This window comes from Aptenodytes patagonicus, chromosome 25, assembly GCF_965638725.1.
Source record: "Aptenodytes patagonicus chromosome 25, bAptPat1.pri.cur, whole genome shotgun sequence".
Lineage (NCBI taxonomy): Eukaryota > Metazoa > Chordata > Aves > Sphenisciformes > Spheniscidae > Aptenodytes > Aptenodytes patagonicus.
This window is the reverse complement of record NC_134973.1, coordinates 895,251-911,368: the sequence shown is the minus strand read 5'-3', so window position 1 is coordinate 911,368 and position 16,118 is coordinate 895,251. Positions and strand designations below refer to the sequence as shown.

At 66.3% G+C, this 16,118-nt stretch overlaps 2 protein-coding genes across 3 annotated transcripts; both read right to left on the bottom strand.

Annotated features, from left to right (window-relative positions):
* Positions 1 to 23: 23 nt before the first annotated feature.
* On the bottom strand, positions 24 to 6,650 carry TBXA2R (thromboxane A2 receptor). Its single transcript, XM_076359258.1, has 4 exons — positions 6,618 to 6,650; positions 4,412 to 4,508; positions 934 to 1,844; positions 24 to 512 (listed from the first exon to the last, which is right to left on the bottom strand). The coding sequence occupies exons 3-4, from the start codon at positions 1,753 to 1,755 to the stop codon at positions 243 to 245; spliced, it is 1,092 nt and encodes a 363-aa protein (XP_076215373.1). The 5' UTR covers positions 1,756 to 1,844; positions 4,412 to 4,508; positions 6,618 to 6,650; the 3' UTR covers positions 24 to 242.
* Positions 6,651 to 10,181: 3,531 nt separating this feature from the next.
* Positions 10,182 to 15,885, bottom strand: CACTIN (cactin, spliceosome C complex subunit). Of its 2 annotated transcripts, none has more exons than XM_076359317.1 (10): positions 15,731 to 15,885; positions 14,514 to 15,006; positions 13,863 to 13,958; positions 13,241 to 13,386; positions 12,994 to 13,156; positions 12,746 to 12,863; positions 12,301 to 12,493; positions 11,827 to 11,949; positions 11,389 to 11,681; positions 10,182 to 10,869 (listed from the first exon to the last, which is right to left on the bottom strand). In XM_076359317.1, exons 1-10 carry the CDS (start codon positions 15,883 to 15,885, stop codon positions 10,379 to 10,381), a joined length of 2,271 nt encoding a protein of 756 aa, XP_076215432.1. In that variant the 3' UTR covers positions 10,182 to 10,378. The 2 variants fall into 2 exon arrangements, with proteins under 2 accessions (XP_076215432.1, XP_076215433.1); XM_076359318.1 differs by having other exon boundaries at positions 11,389 to 11,657.
* Between the last annotated feature and the right edge of the window lie 233 nt (positions 15,886 to 16,118).

Below are 16,118 nucleotides of genomic sequence, written 5' to 3'. Positions count from 1 at the left end.
GCTCACCCCCAGTGGGCACGGAGAGCTGTACAAGCTGTGTTTTACTGGGGGGGATGTCACTCAGATGGGGACAGGGAAGGGGAGCAGCCCCATGTCCCTGGCCACCCCCCTCGGGTACTGGGCTCGGGGGGACAGGGAGAGCCCATGGACACAGGTGATGGGGACAATTAATTAACCTGGGGGGGGTGGGATGGGGGGGGTATGCCTTGTCCCCCGCCCCTCGGTGTCTGTCCCGGGGACCGCTACTGCAGGACGGAGTCAGCGGTGAGCTTGCGGCCCAGGGAGGGGTTGAGGACGGGGTAGAGGGAGAAGATGGAAGGCCGGGGGCGCAGGCTGGGGTAGACGCGCTGCAGCACGGCCCGTCGGAAGAGGATGTAGACCCAGGGGTCCAGGATCTGGTTCCAGGTGACCATGCGGATGTAGATGAGCAGCATCTTCTGCGTCTCCATGGGCAGCATCTGGATCTGGCCGCTGGCCGGCAGCTGCTGCAGGACCGTCTGGATAATGAAGATCTGGGGGGGGGGGGAAGGGGGCAAGGCGTCAGTGGCGGGGGTGGTCCACGCAGAGGCCCTGGGGTGGGGATGATGATGATGGTCCAGGCTGGGCGTCAAGCCTGTTGGAGAGGGGTCCGAGGCTGGTTTGGGGCACCTTCTACTAGGGAGCACCCGCTCTGCCTGGGAGCGGTGCTGAGTCCCAGAGCCTGTCACCCAGGTGCCAACCCAGGGTGCAGAGTGGTGGCGGGGGGGACACTGAGCCTCAAGGCCTCACCAGGAGGGACACCCCCAGACCTGGGGCCTCACCAGCAGGGACATGGCGGTGGTGGTGGGGAACACACTGAGACCTGGGACCCCACCAGGAGGAGCAGGGGAGGGACACCAAGACCCAAGGAGGGACATGGTTGCGGGGGGGGAACACCAAGACCCAGGGCCTCACCAGGAGGGGCATCCAGCAGATGGTGGCAATGATCATGATGCCCACGAGCTGCACCATCATCTCCACCTCGCTGTCCCGGCGCCGCTGCACCGACTCCCGGTCATGGTAGACACGGCAGAGTGTCACCACGCTGACTGTGTTGAAGATGAAGGAGAGCAGCACGGAGAAGATGCCCAGCAGGGCAAAGAGCAGGCAGAAGATGACGTTGCCGGTGTCAGGCAGGAGGGTGAGGAAGCACCAGGAGCCAGGGTACTGCAGCGTGTACCGCCCTAGCCCCAGCACCGGCAGCAGCCCCAGCAGGCAGGAGAAGCCCCACACCAGCCCCACGATGGACCAGGCGCGACGCTTGGAGATGCTGGTGGAGCGGGAGAAGGGGTGGTTGATGCCGAAGAACCTCTCGCCAGCCATGGTGGCCCCCAGCAGCAGCGGGCACTGCCCGAAGAAGACCATGGAGAAGCCGAGGAAGTTGCAGAGGTGGCAGCCAGGGTCCACTTTGGTCCAGGTGAACTTGATGAAGTGATAGGGGATGATGACTGAGGCCGTCACCAGCAGCCCCATGAAGTCCGTGACCACCAGCCCGCAGAGGAAAACGAGGAAGGAGGAGCGGGCCCGGCTGGACAGCTTGCGGGAGGAGCTGAGCAGGACGCAGAGGGCGAAGAGGTTGGAGCAGAGGCCGATGAGGCCGAAGGCAGTGGAGAACCAGGGTGAGGTGATGCTGTTCTGCGCATTGTCGCGGCCGTCACTGGCGTTGAACACTCCGAAGCACGTGTCTGACCGGCCGGCCGCGCTGCCGTTGGGGGGCTCCATATCCCCCCACCCCATCCCGCTCCTTCTGGCAGCTTCAGGCACCCTCCTGGCTCAGCTCCATGGCGTGTGCCCCCCACCGGTGCCGGCACCAATCCCACCTTACCCTGTGGGGACAAGGAGGGGGGTTGAGGGCCAGTCCCCCATGGCCAAGCCCACCCATCACCCACCGTGAGCCTGCAAATGTGGGGCATCCCACAGGCTGTGGAGGAGGACACCACACCAGGACCACAGCACGTGCCGGGCTGGCACCGCCCTCGGCACAGCAGCAGCAACGGGCATGGGGGGGCCCCAGCCCTGCAGCTGGCTGGGATTAACCGTCCCCGGCCACGAGCCACATGGGGCCATTGCCATGAGGCTGTAATCCAGCATGGTGGGTGTTTGGAGACGCGCAGCACTGGCAGCTTGGCTCTGACAGCACTGGCTCCCTCCCGCCCCGGGGAGGGGACGACGGATATGGCCAGACACCCCGGGGGACATCCACCCTCTGCCGTGGTGGTGGGGCCCCACTCTGAAGGATGCACTGGGCTGCACCGGGGCCTGATCCTGACACCTCTCCCCCCCCCCGCCCCAATCCCTGCGCCTTCCCCTCTGCACCCCCACCTCAATGGGGAGAGGCCCCATTCCCACAGTGTGGTGGGGAAACTGAGGCACAGGATGGGACATCCACGCCTGGAGCCATGTGCTGCACACCCCCGGCACCAGCACCACAGCCAACCCACAGCTGTGGGACATGCAACCAGCTTGTATGTGTGACATCCCCGTTCTCCCCCCTCTGGCCCCACCACAGCTGGAGTCGAGGGTTTGTCACCGGGACGTTGGCCCAGTGGCTGCGGCAGGGCGCATGAGGACAGCTGCAGTTGTGAGCAGTGCGGTCGACGCCACGCTGGCTTGCTGGGCAGTGACCCAGGCCCGGGAGGCATCCGGCATCTGGGAAGCCCCAAGGCTGCTGCCTCCACCGCTAATTAGTCCAGGCTGCAAGTGGGGTGATGTGGGATGGGGTAGAGGCATTGCGACAGTAGCGACCAGACCTCCCCAGGGACCAGACCCCCTCCTCTCCTCCTAGGACCCGTTTCTCCAGGCTGTGGATGTACTCGCCACCCCGTCTGCTCCGTCCCCGCACCGCTGGCTGACACCATCCCTGGCCCGGTGGCCCCCGTGGGATGCCCAGCTGTATCCCGACCCGCCGCCTCTGCAAAGACCCCACTTGCGGTGCCCCCCGGCCGTGGGGGTCCCAGCACCCCTGCCTCCCCCTTGTGCAGGGTGGCACTGCCACCTGCCCTCCGGCCCCATCCCCAAGTCAAACCTCAAGCCAGTCCCGCCTGGCACCAAACCCAGCGGCTGGTCCTGCACCCAGCCCCGCTCTTGTGTCCCCATGACCTGGGCGAGCCCTGTGCCACATCCCGCAGCCTGGCACCCCCCACTCGCCACCCCATTTCTGGCCCCCGTCCCGAGGGCAGCCACAGGGCTGGGAGCTGCCACGCACACCCAAGGCACACGCCGATCCCACAGCCCGTCCCGGGGCTGGGATGGGGCCAGGCATTGCAACATCCTCCTCCGGGGCCGCATCCAGGTGGGCTGAGGGTGCTGGCACCCATTCAGCACGGTAGCACCCCTGCCCTCACCCCCCGTCGCCAGCTGCACCATCAGCCCTGCGGCCGCTGGGGAGTGGGGAAGGGGCCGGGGGTGGCGGCGGGCGCACGTCCCCATCCCCGTCCCGGTCCCGGTGCAAGCAGCTGGCAGAGCATGGCAGTGATTCACTGCCGCAGTGCAAGGACAGCTTCGGCTTTTTCCATGAGACAAGAGCGAAAACTTGCCACCGTTTGTTTTCTCTGGTCCCCGAGGGATGGCAGCGGCAGGCCCAAAGGTGACGGTCCCATTGAGACATGCGGTCAGGCCTTGGTGTGACGGTTCCGGGTCCCCGAGGAACCACCAGCCTTTCCTGTGTCCTCTGGGATTCCCCCCCCCGCCCCACGGTGATGCCACATGGGTGCCACAGCTCGGAGGTCCCGCTCCAGCTGTCCCTTGCCACGTGCCTGCCCATGCTCTTGGGGCGCTGTCCTCAAGCGTGTGTGTGTGTGTGTGTGTGTGTGTGTGTGTGTGTCCCCTGCCCTGGGGTGTTCCCTGCGCTCGCTCCAGCATGGCTGGGGATCAGGACCCTGCGGGGCAATGCCGTCCTGCTGCCCCCATCACCCAGGGACTCACAGCCATGGGATGCTCTTGGCTGCCAACTGGCTCGGTGCAGCAGGATCCGACCCCTCTCCCCACAGTGTGCAGAGGGGGGGGATCTCCCCGCGGTGGCACCATGGCCAGGCAAGAATGTACCAGCCCCGGCAGCTCTGCGCTGCACACCCCAAACCCCACCATCACCCACGTCCCCTCCCCGTCCTCCCCTCCCCTCCTGCCCCGGCGCAACCATGACCCGGACCCTTACCCGCTGCTCACTGCCGGCAGGGCCAGGGACACCAGGGGTTCTGCCCCAGGACCAGCCGCGATGCTGAGGTGGGCTTGGGGGCTGAGCAGCCGGGTGCCACCCTGTGCAGAGCTGCCTTGGCCGGCCAGCCTGAGACCACACAGCACTTGGAATCAAATACTAAAGAGGGGCCATTTAGCACCAGCACAGCTGGGAGCGAGCCAAATCCTGCGCGCGCCAGAGCAAACCAGAGGCACTTACGGGAAGGGGATCATGTGGGGGCCGGTGGCTCCTCACTTGCCATCTCCCCCCATCATGGGTGGCCACCGCAGGAGGATGCGCGTGGGGATGGCAGGTCCTGCAGAGGAGAGACCCTGAGCCCGGTGCCTGTCCCCACCAACCCCATGTGCTTGCGTTTGGGGTTACCAGATCTGGCAAAACCCTCTCCCAGGGAGAGCCCACGGGAGCGAGGGTTTGGCTGCGAGTAAAGAAAAAGGGTGCTGGGGTAAAATCCTGGCAGAGAGGAGCTGTCTCCGAAATGGACTGCTGGAGGCTGAGAGGTGCCGGCAGCAGCGGCAGGGGCCGGTGCAGGCACTAATGGGGTTCTTGGTGCCATGCGAGCCCGTGGGTCAGCGTTACGCCACAGATGCACCGCAGGCTGCCCTGCTTCCGCCGGGTGCCGCTTCCTGCCCTGGCCACATCCGAGGTTAGCGAGGGAAAGGCGAGAGGCTAATGGGGAATGCGGGAGGCTGCTCCTTATCAGTGCAGCTCCCGCCCCAGCCCATTGCTTCCCCAGGCTTCCTTGGGCAGGGCTGGGCATGGGGCTGGCAGGATCAGGCTGGCAGCAGCTGGGAAGGGAGGTTTGCTGGGCAGCAGGGCACCACATGCTTGCAAAGGGACCCCAAAATGGGCAGCAGTGACTCCTCCCTGCACCCCACGTGCCCCCTTGGCCTGGGCTCTGCCACCTGCGACATGATGCTCGGCCGCAGGGTGGCTGTGCAGAAGATGCTGCAGGGTGTTTACATTTGTCCCTCCTGTATCCAGTCCCTCCTCTTTGCTTGCTGGATCTCACCAGGGACAGCCCCGTCCCTTGTCCTGGAAGGACAAGGACTTTCTCTGCAGTATCCCTTCTGCCTCTCCAGCCTGATGTCCCTTGTGCAGGTGGTCCCACGGGATGCCGTCAGGCACAGCTGTCCCTGCCAGGGATGGACGTGGTCCCACTGCCAACCGCCCCCCCGGCTGGGGCTCTCTGGGCAGCAGATCAGCTCAAGGCCATCAGCTGGGACGGGAAAGGCAACAGCCACGTCATGGGGATGGGGACCTGGCAGGGCCCCAGCATCCCTCCCTGGACCCACAGCCATCAAAGGGACCCGCTGCTGGGGGAGCTGGCCTAGCCTGGAGCAGGAACACCCCTGGGACACCCAGGACAGAGGACATTCATGGGAAGCAGTGACACACCAGCAGGGATGCTCCCTGCCAGGCATGATGGCTGTCCTCGCCTGTCCCTGCTTGTGGCCCATGGCAGAGGTCCCCAACCCGCTCACCCTCCGGGCTGGCTGGGGGACGATTAGCACAGTCCCTGTCCCATCTTGTCCCAACCCGTCCCCGGGGTCCCTGGCGGTTGGGGGATCACCCTGGGAGCCCTTGGGTGCAAGAGCCGGGGCTCGGCAGCGCAGCGCTGTGCTCCCGAGGCGGCAGCCCTGGCGGGGGGGCGGCAGCCAGGGGCCCCCCGCGCCTCGGCTGCCCCCGGCCGCAGCATCGCGGCATCTCGAGGGCTTCGAAGCTGCCGCTGGACGGTCCGCTCCGGCCGCCCAAAATAGCCCCTTTCCCGGCCCTTTCCCGGCCCTTTCCCGGCCCTTCCCAGCAGCGCCGCGGAGCCGGCGGCAAACTTTGCCGGGAGGGCAGCGGGCGGGGGCGGCCGGGGGCTGCGCTGGCGAACCCGCCCGGGGGGGGGGCAGGATCCGCCCCGGCGGGGGGAGCCCCGAAAGCAAATCCGGGGTGGGGGCGAGCCTGAGACGTGCCAGCTCCGGACACCCAGCCCAGGCGACCGACAGCCGGGGGGGGAGCGGGGGCACCACGCCCTCCTCCCCCCTCCCCCCTCCCGTGGGGTCACCGCTTCTCCCCCCCCCCCAAAACGCGCCAGGTCTTCGGGTTTCTGTGCAAACCGGGCGGCTGAGCCAGCCCTTATCGCCCCGGCCCAGCCCTGCCATCCCGCGCAGCCTCTCCGTCCCTCCGTCCGAGCCCTGCGGTCTGTCTGTCCATCCCAGCCCTTCCATCCGTCCGCCCCAGTCTCTCTGTCCGTCCATCCCAGCGCTGAGCTCTTGTCTGTCCATCCCCCTCCGTCCGTCCATCCCAGCCTTGTGGGCTCTTTGTCCTCCTCAGCCCCTCCGGCCGCTAAACCCCCCCGGCCGTGCAGCCCCCGGCCCCTCCATCAGCCCCTCCCTCCCCCCGCCGACCCGGGCCCTACCTCGCTGCTGGCGGGACCCCACCCGGCGCGGCTGAGCCCAGCCCGGCTCGGCTCGGCTCGGCTCGGCTCGGCTTAGCTCGGCTCAGCTCGGCTCAGCCGGGCTCGGCTGAGCCCGGCTCCGCGGGAGGGCGCGGGGGAAGGGCCGGGCTCGCAGCGCCCCCCGGCCCCGCCCCGCGCCCCCCGGAACAGGGTCCGGATCCGGCCCCGCGCCGATCCCCGGCCCCGCTCCGGACGGGGCTCCCCGGCGGCCTGCGCGCCCCGACCCCCATCGCCCACCCCCCCCGCCTGGGTCCGGCCGCATCAGGCTGCGCCCCCAAACCCCCGGCAGCATCCTCCGGCGCTGAGCGCCCCCCCGTCCCGGCACCCAGAGCCCCGCCGGCCCGATGCGGCCTCGAAGGCACCAGCACCCACGGGTGGGGTGAGGGGCCGCATCCCCCGGCCTCACCTGTCCCTGCTCAGCTGTGAGAACAGGCTGGTGCTGAGACACCCCGACCCTGCGCCGTCCCGGCTATATTTAGCGGGGCCGGGCTCTTATCCGGGTTACTCATTTGTTTACCCGAGCCGGATTCCTGCGTCTGGAGGGGGGTCAGTCCTGCCGTGCCACCGACGCCGCTGTCCCAGTGGGACCTGCACTGGCACAGCTCTGTTGGGCTGGCGCCACAGCGGGGCCTTGTCCTCCAGCCTGGGAGGGGGATGTCCCTGCTGACCCCCACAGCGGGCCCCGAGACCCGGGAATGGGGAGGCAGCGGCTCCTGGAAGGAGAGTGGAGGAGGGCCAAGGTGCCACACAGATGTGAGCGGGTGCCCCCCCAGCAGCATCCCTGGGTGTCCCCCACAGCTCCAGCCCTGGGGTAGGGACCCTAGGGGATGTGGCCAGATGTAGCCTGGGGGTTTTCACACACTGGGGGTTTTCCCAGCCCAACTGCTCTGAGCTCGGTGTGTCACTGTGCTGCCCAAAGCTGCAGCCAGCCAGGCTCACTGGGCTGGTATGTCCCCAGGCACTGTCGTGCTGAGGCGTGGGAGCCACAGGAAGGGAGGCGACAGCCCCTGCTGCTGCTCTTCGTGCTCCGCCGGGGACGGCAGAGCCCGTCCCTGGCACTGGCGTCTCCATCCAGCTCTGAAGCACTGGGAGCGTCTGAGCCCACGGGTGACGCAGGGGCACCCCATGCACCCAGCATCCCATCAAGGCCAGCGAGGCCAGGGCGTGCGGGCGGCTGGGCGATGCTCAGAGGCCTCCTGGTTTCCTTGGCACTGCCAGGCTGCTGTCCCTCGATCCCTTGGTGTGGAGCAAAGACCGTCACAGCAAAAGCCTGGGAGGAGGGTGACAGTCGGTCGGAGCCAGAGGGACAGCCTGTGGAGCTGGAACGCAGCTGGCGCTGGCAGGGGCAGCGTGCCGGGAGTAGGAGTGGCCCCGCCACGAGCGGAACCCAGCTCAGCAGCCGGCTGCTGTGCCCGGATGCTGCTTGGGTGTACCGACCCTCCCACCGTCCTGGTACGGGGGTGCAACTGTGCCCACAGAGGATGTGGGCACGGGGGTGCCGAAGGCAGCTCTGCACCTACCTGCCACCACCCTGGCATGAACCTGGCTGAGCCGTTGCTGCCGTCTCTGGGAGCGGAAAAGAGCTGGGCCTCCCAAACCCAGCCCAGGGCTGCGCCGTGGCAAACCACAAGGCAGAGGAATGTAACCAGCTCCCCCCAAAATATAGGGGAGATGTGGAGAAGAGCACTGAGAGCAGCCAGGGCTGGAAAAAAACATCCTGAGCTTCAGCTGGATCCAGCCCCTGAACTGGCCACGGTGGGTGCCCGGCTGCAGCAGCTCCCAGGGTTCAGGCTCTCGCACCTGGTCAGTGGCTCTGTCCAGGGATTGAAGACAAGGGTGCGGGGAAAAGGCAGTGCCTGGGAGGGGACATGAACCCTGTCCAGGCTGGAGACACAGTGGGACGTTTCTGGGGGAGTTGTATCTGTGTGCCTTTCCCCCCCCCCCGTGTGTGTGCGCCCAGGAGAGAGAGGGGCTGTGGGCAGAGGGGCTCTGCCAGGCAGTTAAGCAGGGAGCACCCAGCCACTGGCTTTGGGGGTTGGTTTTTTTTTTTCCTATTTCCTCCAAAGCCGTCCCTGGCGGGGCCTTCGCATGCTTCCTGCGCTGAGCTCAGGCCCCAAAACCCCCCTGCGCCAAGCAGCCGCTCAACGGCTTTAAATAACGCACAGGAAGGAGAGGCCCGGGGATGTGTCCCGGCGCAGCCGCCAGCCCGGAGACATCCGGCAGGATCGGGAGGGGGCACCCATGTGTGGGGCCGAGGCAGCTGGGGTCTCCCCCATCCCCCGTCCCCAGGCAGGCTGAGCCCCGGTATGCGTGGGTGTCTGTGGCAGGCGTGGGAGCCTCCTGAGCATGAGCTCCCATGGTGTTTGCAGGGCTGGATCCTGCCAGCGGTGCTGAGAGCAGCAGGACAGGGCGACCCTCCTGAGCTATGGGGGAAAACAACAGCCGTGGGGCAGCCCCCGAGGCCAGGGAGCCCCCACGCAGCAGGGCTGGCTCTGCCCCGGTGCTGGGGGACCTGGGAAGCCCCCAAGCCCCTCCACCGTGGGGCTAATTGGGGGGGGGACGACAGGATGCAGCAAAGCCCGCGGGGAGGAAACAACCTTGCTGCAATAGTTCATGGCCAAGACACAGGTTTCCTGGAGGCTGCGCTACCGGGCATTACTCATGCACCGGCACCCCCTCCTGCCTGCTTCAGCACAGAGCAGGGACACCCCAGGGGTTTGGGAGCTGGTGGGGATGGGGCCACGTGGGGCAATCCCAGACGAGCGTGGCTGTGCCCCATGGCCATCACCCGGAGGGACTGATGCCAGCGAGTCCCAGCTCAGCCCTGAAGCGCTCCCCAAGGTGCCTGAAACCCACTGAGCATCGCTCGAGGCACCTCAGCGATAGGGGTCTGGGGACCGCAGCTGCCCCGGGCCCAGGGCAGTGAGAGAGCCGCTCAGGCACAGGGTGGGAGGGACTGCAGGCCATGCAAACCGGATTTTCCCCTGTAAGGAGATATCCCAGCTAATACCCCTCTCCTCCTCCCCGCCAGAGGCAGTCGCCTCACAACCATTGAACCCTTTCATCCCACAGCCAGGGTCGGGGGAGGGGGTGGCGCTCCCAGGCTGGGGAAGCCAGATCCCAGGGGGGAATGTGCCAGAAATGCGGCCGGCCGGGAGAGCGATGGGCCCAGGGAGGTCTGCGGCAGTGGGACCGCTGGGGCAGGTGGAGCAAAGGGCACCACAGCTCCAGCCGGGGACCGTCTGGGCTGGACAGGTCTGACACCGGCGATGGGAGCGCGTGGGAGGGGGCCGGCTCGGGCAAGGGGAGCGCATGTGGCTGAACAGGCAACGGGAGCACACAGGGCTGACACAGCATGTGGGGATGGGGTAACAGATCCCAGAGGCATGGGGGTGAGGACACCCCCCCAACACTAGCCAGCTCCCAGAGCAGCAGGGGAGCTCCCAGCGCTGGCCCAGTGTGGTACTGGCTGGCGACAACGCGCAGGAGAGCTGCGTGGTACCGAGCAGCACAGGATGCCACGGCTTAAACAACCCCTATTTATTTGTACCAAAGCCTTAGAGTCCCTTCAGGATAAAAGCAATGACAGGAATAGGAACAGGAATAGGCCCTGTGCTGGGTCAGGCCTCGGGGACACCCGTGGGACAGTGCTTGTGATGGGGGACGAGACCCCCCTGCCCACCCCCCTGCGCCAGGGGTCCGGAGGGGAGTTGAGCAGCCCCTCATCTGCGGTAACGGTAACGCTTGAAGTGGAACCAGAGCTGGAAGATCCCATTGGCAAACTGGCAGCGGAAGCCGTGGCGGTGGGAATACTCCCACTCCCGGTTGACGATCTTGAAGGCGATGTCCTCGTAGGGCGGCCCGGCGTGGAAGCGCAGGATGGCAAAGTCCTTGTTGTCCTGGCAGGCCTCCAGGAAGTACTCGGGCGTCGAGCGCTTGTCGATGAGGTCAGGGTAGAAGATGTTGAACTTGTAGCCCTGCACAATCTTGGGGGGGGGGTTGTCAAAGTCGTAGTGGGTCTGGTTGTACTTGTTCCACTCGAAGCCCGTGTGCACCCGGTTGAAGAAGCGGGGCTTGCGGGGCCGGTACTTGTCAGCCCAGAGATAGGCCTTGCCCGTGAGGGGCATTTCCACACTGAACTGCGCCTCGTCCGCACCCATGCCCTCCTTGGCCTTACGGAAGAAGATGTCATCGGCGCTCTCGGTGGCATCACCTGCAGGGAGGAGAGGCGACATCTGGTCCTGCAGTGCCAGCCAGGCCCGGGCTGTGGGGACACTGCTCCTGGGCGTGTGGAAGGAAGGAGCAGCAGATGCTGGGCAGGGGATGCGGAGCTGGACACAGAGATGTGCACACTGCCCTGCGGACTCCAGGTGGGCACCGGGCCGCGTTGTGCCGGGAAACTCATCCAAAACACCCTTCCCGCTTGTCCGCAGCCCGAACAGCTTGGTGGTGTGGCTGGGAGTGGGGAAGAACCCGACACAGGTACCCACAGGGGACGCCAGCGGTCTTAGCCCCATCTCCCTGCTCTTGTCCTGGCCACAGCGCCCTTCGCTGCCTGGGGCTATCCTTCTGCCAGGCCAGCTCTGGATGCGTGCTCCAGATCCCGCTCTCACTCACCCTTTTCTGAGGACAGTATCCCCCTCCAGCCCTGCACCCCGAAGCACACGCACGGCCTCCATGCCAGGCAGGCTGCGAGGCTGGCAGGCGCAGGGCCTGCCCGTGGGGCTCTTACCTGTGACCTGGAGCTGCTGACGCAGAAGCAGCAGTCGATGCGTATCCTCCTCGGCCTCCAGCACGTGGGCATCAAAGGGCAGCTCGTTGGTGCCCAGCAGCCGGGGGCTGTACTTCCCCGCGTCGTAGTCGTCCAGGCTCTGCTGGATCAGGTCCTCCTCCATCAGCACGGCTTCCCCCTCTGCCTCTCCTTTGGCCTCTGCATCCTGCTCGGCCTCTGGCTCCGAGGATGGCCCTGGCTGTACCACAATGCTCTCCTCTGGATCCAGCCTGCAAGGAAGAGAGAAGAGAGAACTGGGGCGAGGATGGTACCCTTGTTCTCTGTTCACCTCGGGTCTGTCTACGGAAGGACGGGAGCACGAGGCTGCATTTTCTGTCCCGGGTGCCCCATGGGAGAGGCCCGGATGGCTGCGCTCCCCAAAAGAAAAGGGCTGCGTACCTGTCACTGGGGGAGGCTGGCTCCCGCTTGATGATGGGGAAGAGCGGCTCGCTCTCCACACCCTGCTCCTGCTTCAACTTGTACAGCTTCTGGCGCAGCACATCCTGGTGCCGCTCGCGCAGCCTGCGAAGAGATGAGCCGTCAGGTCCTACCCAGCAGAACCACCTCATGCCCACACTGCCCAGAGCTGTGTCACCCACCACATCGGGTAGAAATCTGTTGGGTTTTGTACAGTTTTGGGCTGAATAACCCTCCAGTTCGGTTCCTTCTTGGAGACCTCACTGTAAACATCACGGCTGGAGAAGGGACTGAGTGTCCAGCCCTTCTCTCCTCTCGGGAGAACCAACCACCTCAGAAAAGGTATAAAACCCCTCCACCACCAACTTCGGGTTTGTGCCTCCCCAGCTCTGCTCATGGCAGGGCCTGCGCTGCCCCTTTCCACAGCCCTGGCCAGGGGACAGTCCCTGCTCTCACCTGGCCCGAGCCATGTAAGCCTTCAGCTGCTGCAGCAGGCTCTCCCAGTACCCAATGTCAAGGTTGGGTCCTCCTGCCCGGATCTTGCTCTCGATGCCCTGGTACAGCACTTGCAGCTGGTTGTACGTCTTCCCCTTAAACACGGACTGCACGTCTGAGCTGACGGAAGCGTTGACGCCATCCCGACGCTCCCCTGAACAGACAGGCAAGGGCAGCCAGTCAGTCTCCGAGTGCTCAACCTGCCTTCACCCAGGCCCTCCTGGGCTGCAGCCGGCAGTGGAAGGCTGGACCCCAGCAGGGGATGGCTGCCAGATCCACAGCCTCCATCCAGCAGATCCCAGAGAACCCCTTTGTGCCTGAGCGCACGCAGCAGACCCTACACCCTGCTTTACCCACCGCTCACACCATCCTTGACACCCACACCAGGCTCTGCCCTCCCGCTTACCCGGTCCTCCTTTCCCAGAGGCCTCCAGTTTGCGGAGCTTGGCTATCTCATCCTCTGTGATGATGGTCATGTCCCTCCAGAAGTCCACGTTCTTCCCTTGCTCCAGCTCCATGTAAACCTGCAGGCAGGAGACAACCAGGACATCAGGCACCTGCTCCGCACCATGGGCAGGGAAGCGGAGCTGAGAGGGGAAGCCTTGAGCTGCTGCTCCTCAGCCAGCCCTGGCACAGGGGCGGCAGAGCTAGCACCTGGATGTCCTCCACCAGATCCTCCATGTCGGAGACGGTCAGGCCGTTCAGGAAGGTGTAGGGCTCGTGCATCTCCACAGCCAGGTCATCATCCTCCGCACTGATGTACTTGGCCAGAAGGTCAATGGGTTTCGCCCTCCCATCCCGAATCCGGATCTTAGACCTGAGCGAGAGGAGAGGGACAGTGAGTGGTGCCTGCCATCCTCTGCTCCCTGGCGGGCCTGTCCCCGTGAAGCCGCACACCTACCGCAGCTTTGCCTGCTGCAGGTGGAAGTTGTCCTCCTGCTCCTCCCAGGTTTTGAAGTGCTCTGCCTCTTTCTCCCGCTGCAGCATCTCCAGCTCCTGCTCACGCATCGCCTTCTCCCGCTCCCGCTCCAGGCGCAGCTGCTTCACCTGCCCAGGGCGGAGGGAGATGTGAGGCCGCTGCGGATGGGGCACCCACGCAGGACACCTGTTCGAGGACGCGGCCGTTACCCCGCCCACTGAGCTGCCTCAGCTCCTGCAATCAGCCCGAGGCTCCCCGGGGAGCCAGGAGCCATGCCGAAGAAGAGCCAGCGTGGGCCAGTGGGGCCAGGATGCTCGCTGCCAGCCCTTTGGAGGACAGAGGACACAGGCACAACCGAGTGCCTCAGTGCCATGACCTGGCACTTGTCCTCTTCAGCACCTCCTGAGCTGGACTCAACCCCAAGAGAAGAGTCTTCTCACCCTGGAATAGCAGAAGTCAGTATACTGTGGCCCCCCCAATCCTACATCCTATGGGCACCCCCAGTGAGAAGAACAAGGGGACTTCCAAGTGAGCGACTGGGAGAACTGGGCTGTCCATAGGGTTCTATGTCAGACGGTGGGAGGGAAGGGACATCTGATCCCACCTTCTGCAGCTCCAGGCGATTGTCCTCCTGGATTCGCTTGTTCCTCTCCTTCAGATCCTTCTCATCCAGATGGCTGATCCCTTTCTTTTCCAGCGCCTGAAATAGAGTGGCCAAGGGAAGCCGTGAAACCCAGCGACTTCTACAGCCCCTCACTGGCCAGCAAATGCCACCACATCCACCTGCTTCCTCTGCTCCAGCGAACTCTGATCCTGTGGAAGGTCCCCAAATCCCTCAAATCCTACTCCTGAAGCCCCTCAGCGAAACCCAGGCTCAGCCCAGGGAGGCGACCCGACCTGGCCAGCACTAACGCACCAGTAAACACTGCCCAGCACTCAGCCTGCAGCTCCCCGCAGGTCTGGGTCCCTCTCCTGCACCCTGACCCACCTCCCCATCCCTCACCCCTGGCTACAGACTTTGGTCTTCAGGAGAAAGGGGGTAAAACCCCACTGAGCTTGTCAAAAACTCCCAGCTGCTGCCCTAGACGAGCGCTTTGCTCCCACGTGGCTGCTTTTAGTGTTACAGAGGTTCCCACCTCAAGCAAAGGTCCCCCCCGACGCCCCACTGCTCCTCTGTCCTGTTCTGTGGCGGTCGCAGGGGCACGATCTCCTTCGAGCAGCCTCCTACAACACGTGAGTGCGGAGGAGAGCTCACCTTGCTCCAGATGAAGGTCCCCAGCAGGTTGTTGTCCCCAAAGGGATTGTCGGTGTTGGTGTAACCCATGTACTCCTCTCCCCACCCCATCTTCTCCCGCTTCTTCCTCTCCTTAGCCTCCTTCTTGGCCAGCCGGCGAGCCCGTTTCTCCTCAGGTGTCTCCAAGGCTTTCATGAGCGCAGCCTGCTTCTTCTTCTCCTCCTTCAGTCTCAAGCGCTCCTGGAGGCTCAGCTGCTGCTGCCCCGTCTCCTCCCTGCCCCGGGAGCGCGGCGGGGAGGGAGAGCTGACAGAGGACACAGAGGACTTGGAGCCATCTCTCTTCCTCCGCCGCTCTCTGCTCCGGGCTCTCCTCTTGTCTCGCTCGCGCTCCGAGCTCGAGCCGGAGGACCGATCCCGGGACCGCGAACGGTGTTTCTTCTGGCTTTTATAGTGTTGGTCCCTGCTTTTGCTTTTCTTCTTCTTCCATTTCTGTCTCTCATCACCAGAGTCAGAGCTGGGGTGGGAGGAAAGTCGTATTTCGGTTGGGAGACGGTTACTGGCTCCGTGTTGGACAACGTGCGCTCCAGAACGGAAAGCGCGTTTCCCTGCTGCAGACGCAGCGAGAACCAACCCAGGCCACAGCCAGAGCTCCCAGCAGAGCCGAGAAAGCTCAAGCGCGCTTTCGCGGCGGTACCTGCTCCCCTGTACCACCCCCCTCCCCCCAAGAAAACCCGAAACGGGCCGGTTTTGTGGCACGGACAACACGTTTCAAACCACTCATCGGCCCAGGCGTATTCAGGCCTCCCCTGGTCCCTGCCCATGCCTGCGGCTGCCCCGTGGCACAGCGCGGGCCCGGCGGGACCAGCCGCCGCCGGCCGAGGGGACGCGTCGCCTCCCCACCGGAGCGGCCCCTCGCACCGCCCCGTGGGGCCGGGCCCGGCGGGAGAAAGCGCCCGGCCCGGCCCGGCCCCGCAGCGGCCTCTCTCCAGGCTCCCCCGGCGCCTTCACCCCAGCCGGGCACCGGGGGCGGGGAGAGGGGCCTGGTTTGGCCCGCCCGAGCCCCCGGCCACACCGGGGCCGGTCTCCCCCCCGGGCCCCGGCACACCGCGACCCGGCTCCCCGCTCCACCGGGCCCGGTCCCCGCTCAGACGAGGCCCAGCCGCTCCGGAGCCCAGTCCCGCCTTCCCCGCGACGCGACGCGACGCAGCCCGGCCGCTCCGGGCCTGGTCCCCGCTCACCCCGAACTCGGCTCCCGGCGGCGCCCCCCGCTCCGGCTCCGGCTCCGGCTGCGCCGCCGCCACTTCTCCCGGCTGCCGGAGCGCTCCCGGCCCCGCTCCCGCCGCGGCGAGCGGGACCGTCGCCGCCGGGCCGGGCTGCGCGACCCCGATCCCATGGGCTCCGGCTGCGGCTGCGGCTCCGCCCCGGGGGCCTCCGGCAGCGCCCGGCGCGCAGGGCCGCCCGGCGCGCCCGCCTGCCCGCCGCCGCGCCCGAGCCCGAGCCCGAGCCCGAGCCCGAGCCCGAGCCCGGCGGCGCCGGGGGCGGCGGCCGCTCCGCGGGGCAGCGGGGGCGGCGGTGCCGGGCGGGCGCAGGCGGCGGCGGGGCAGCTCCGCGGCGGGGCCCGGCGGG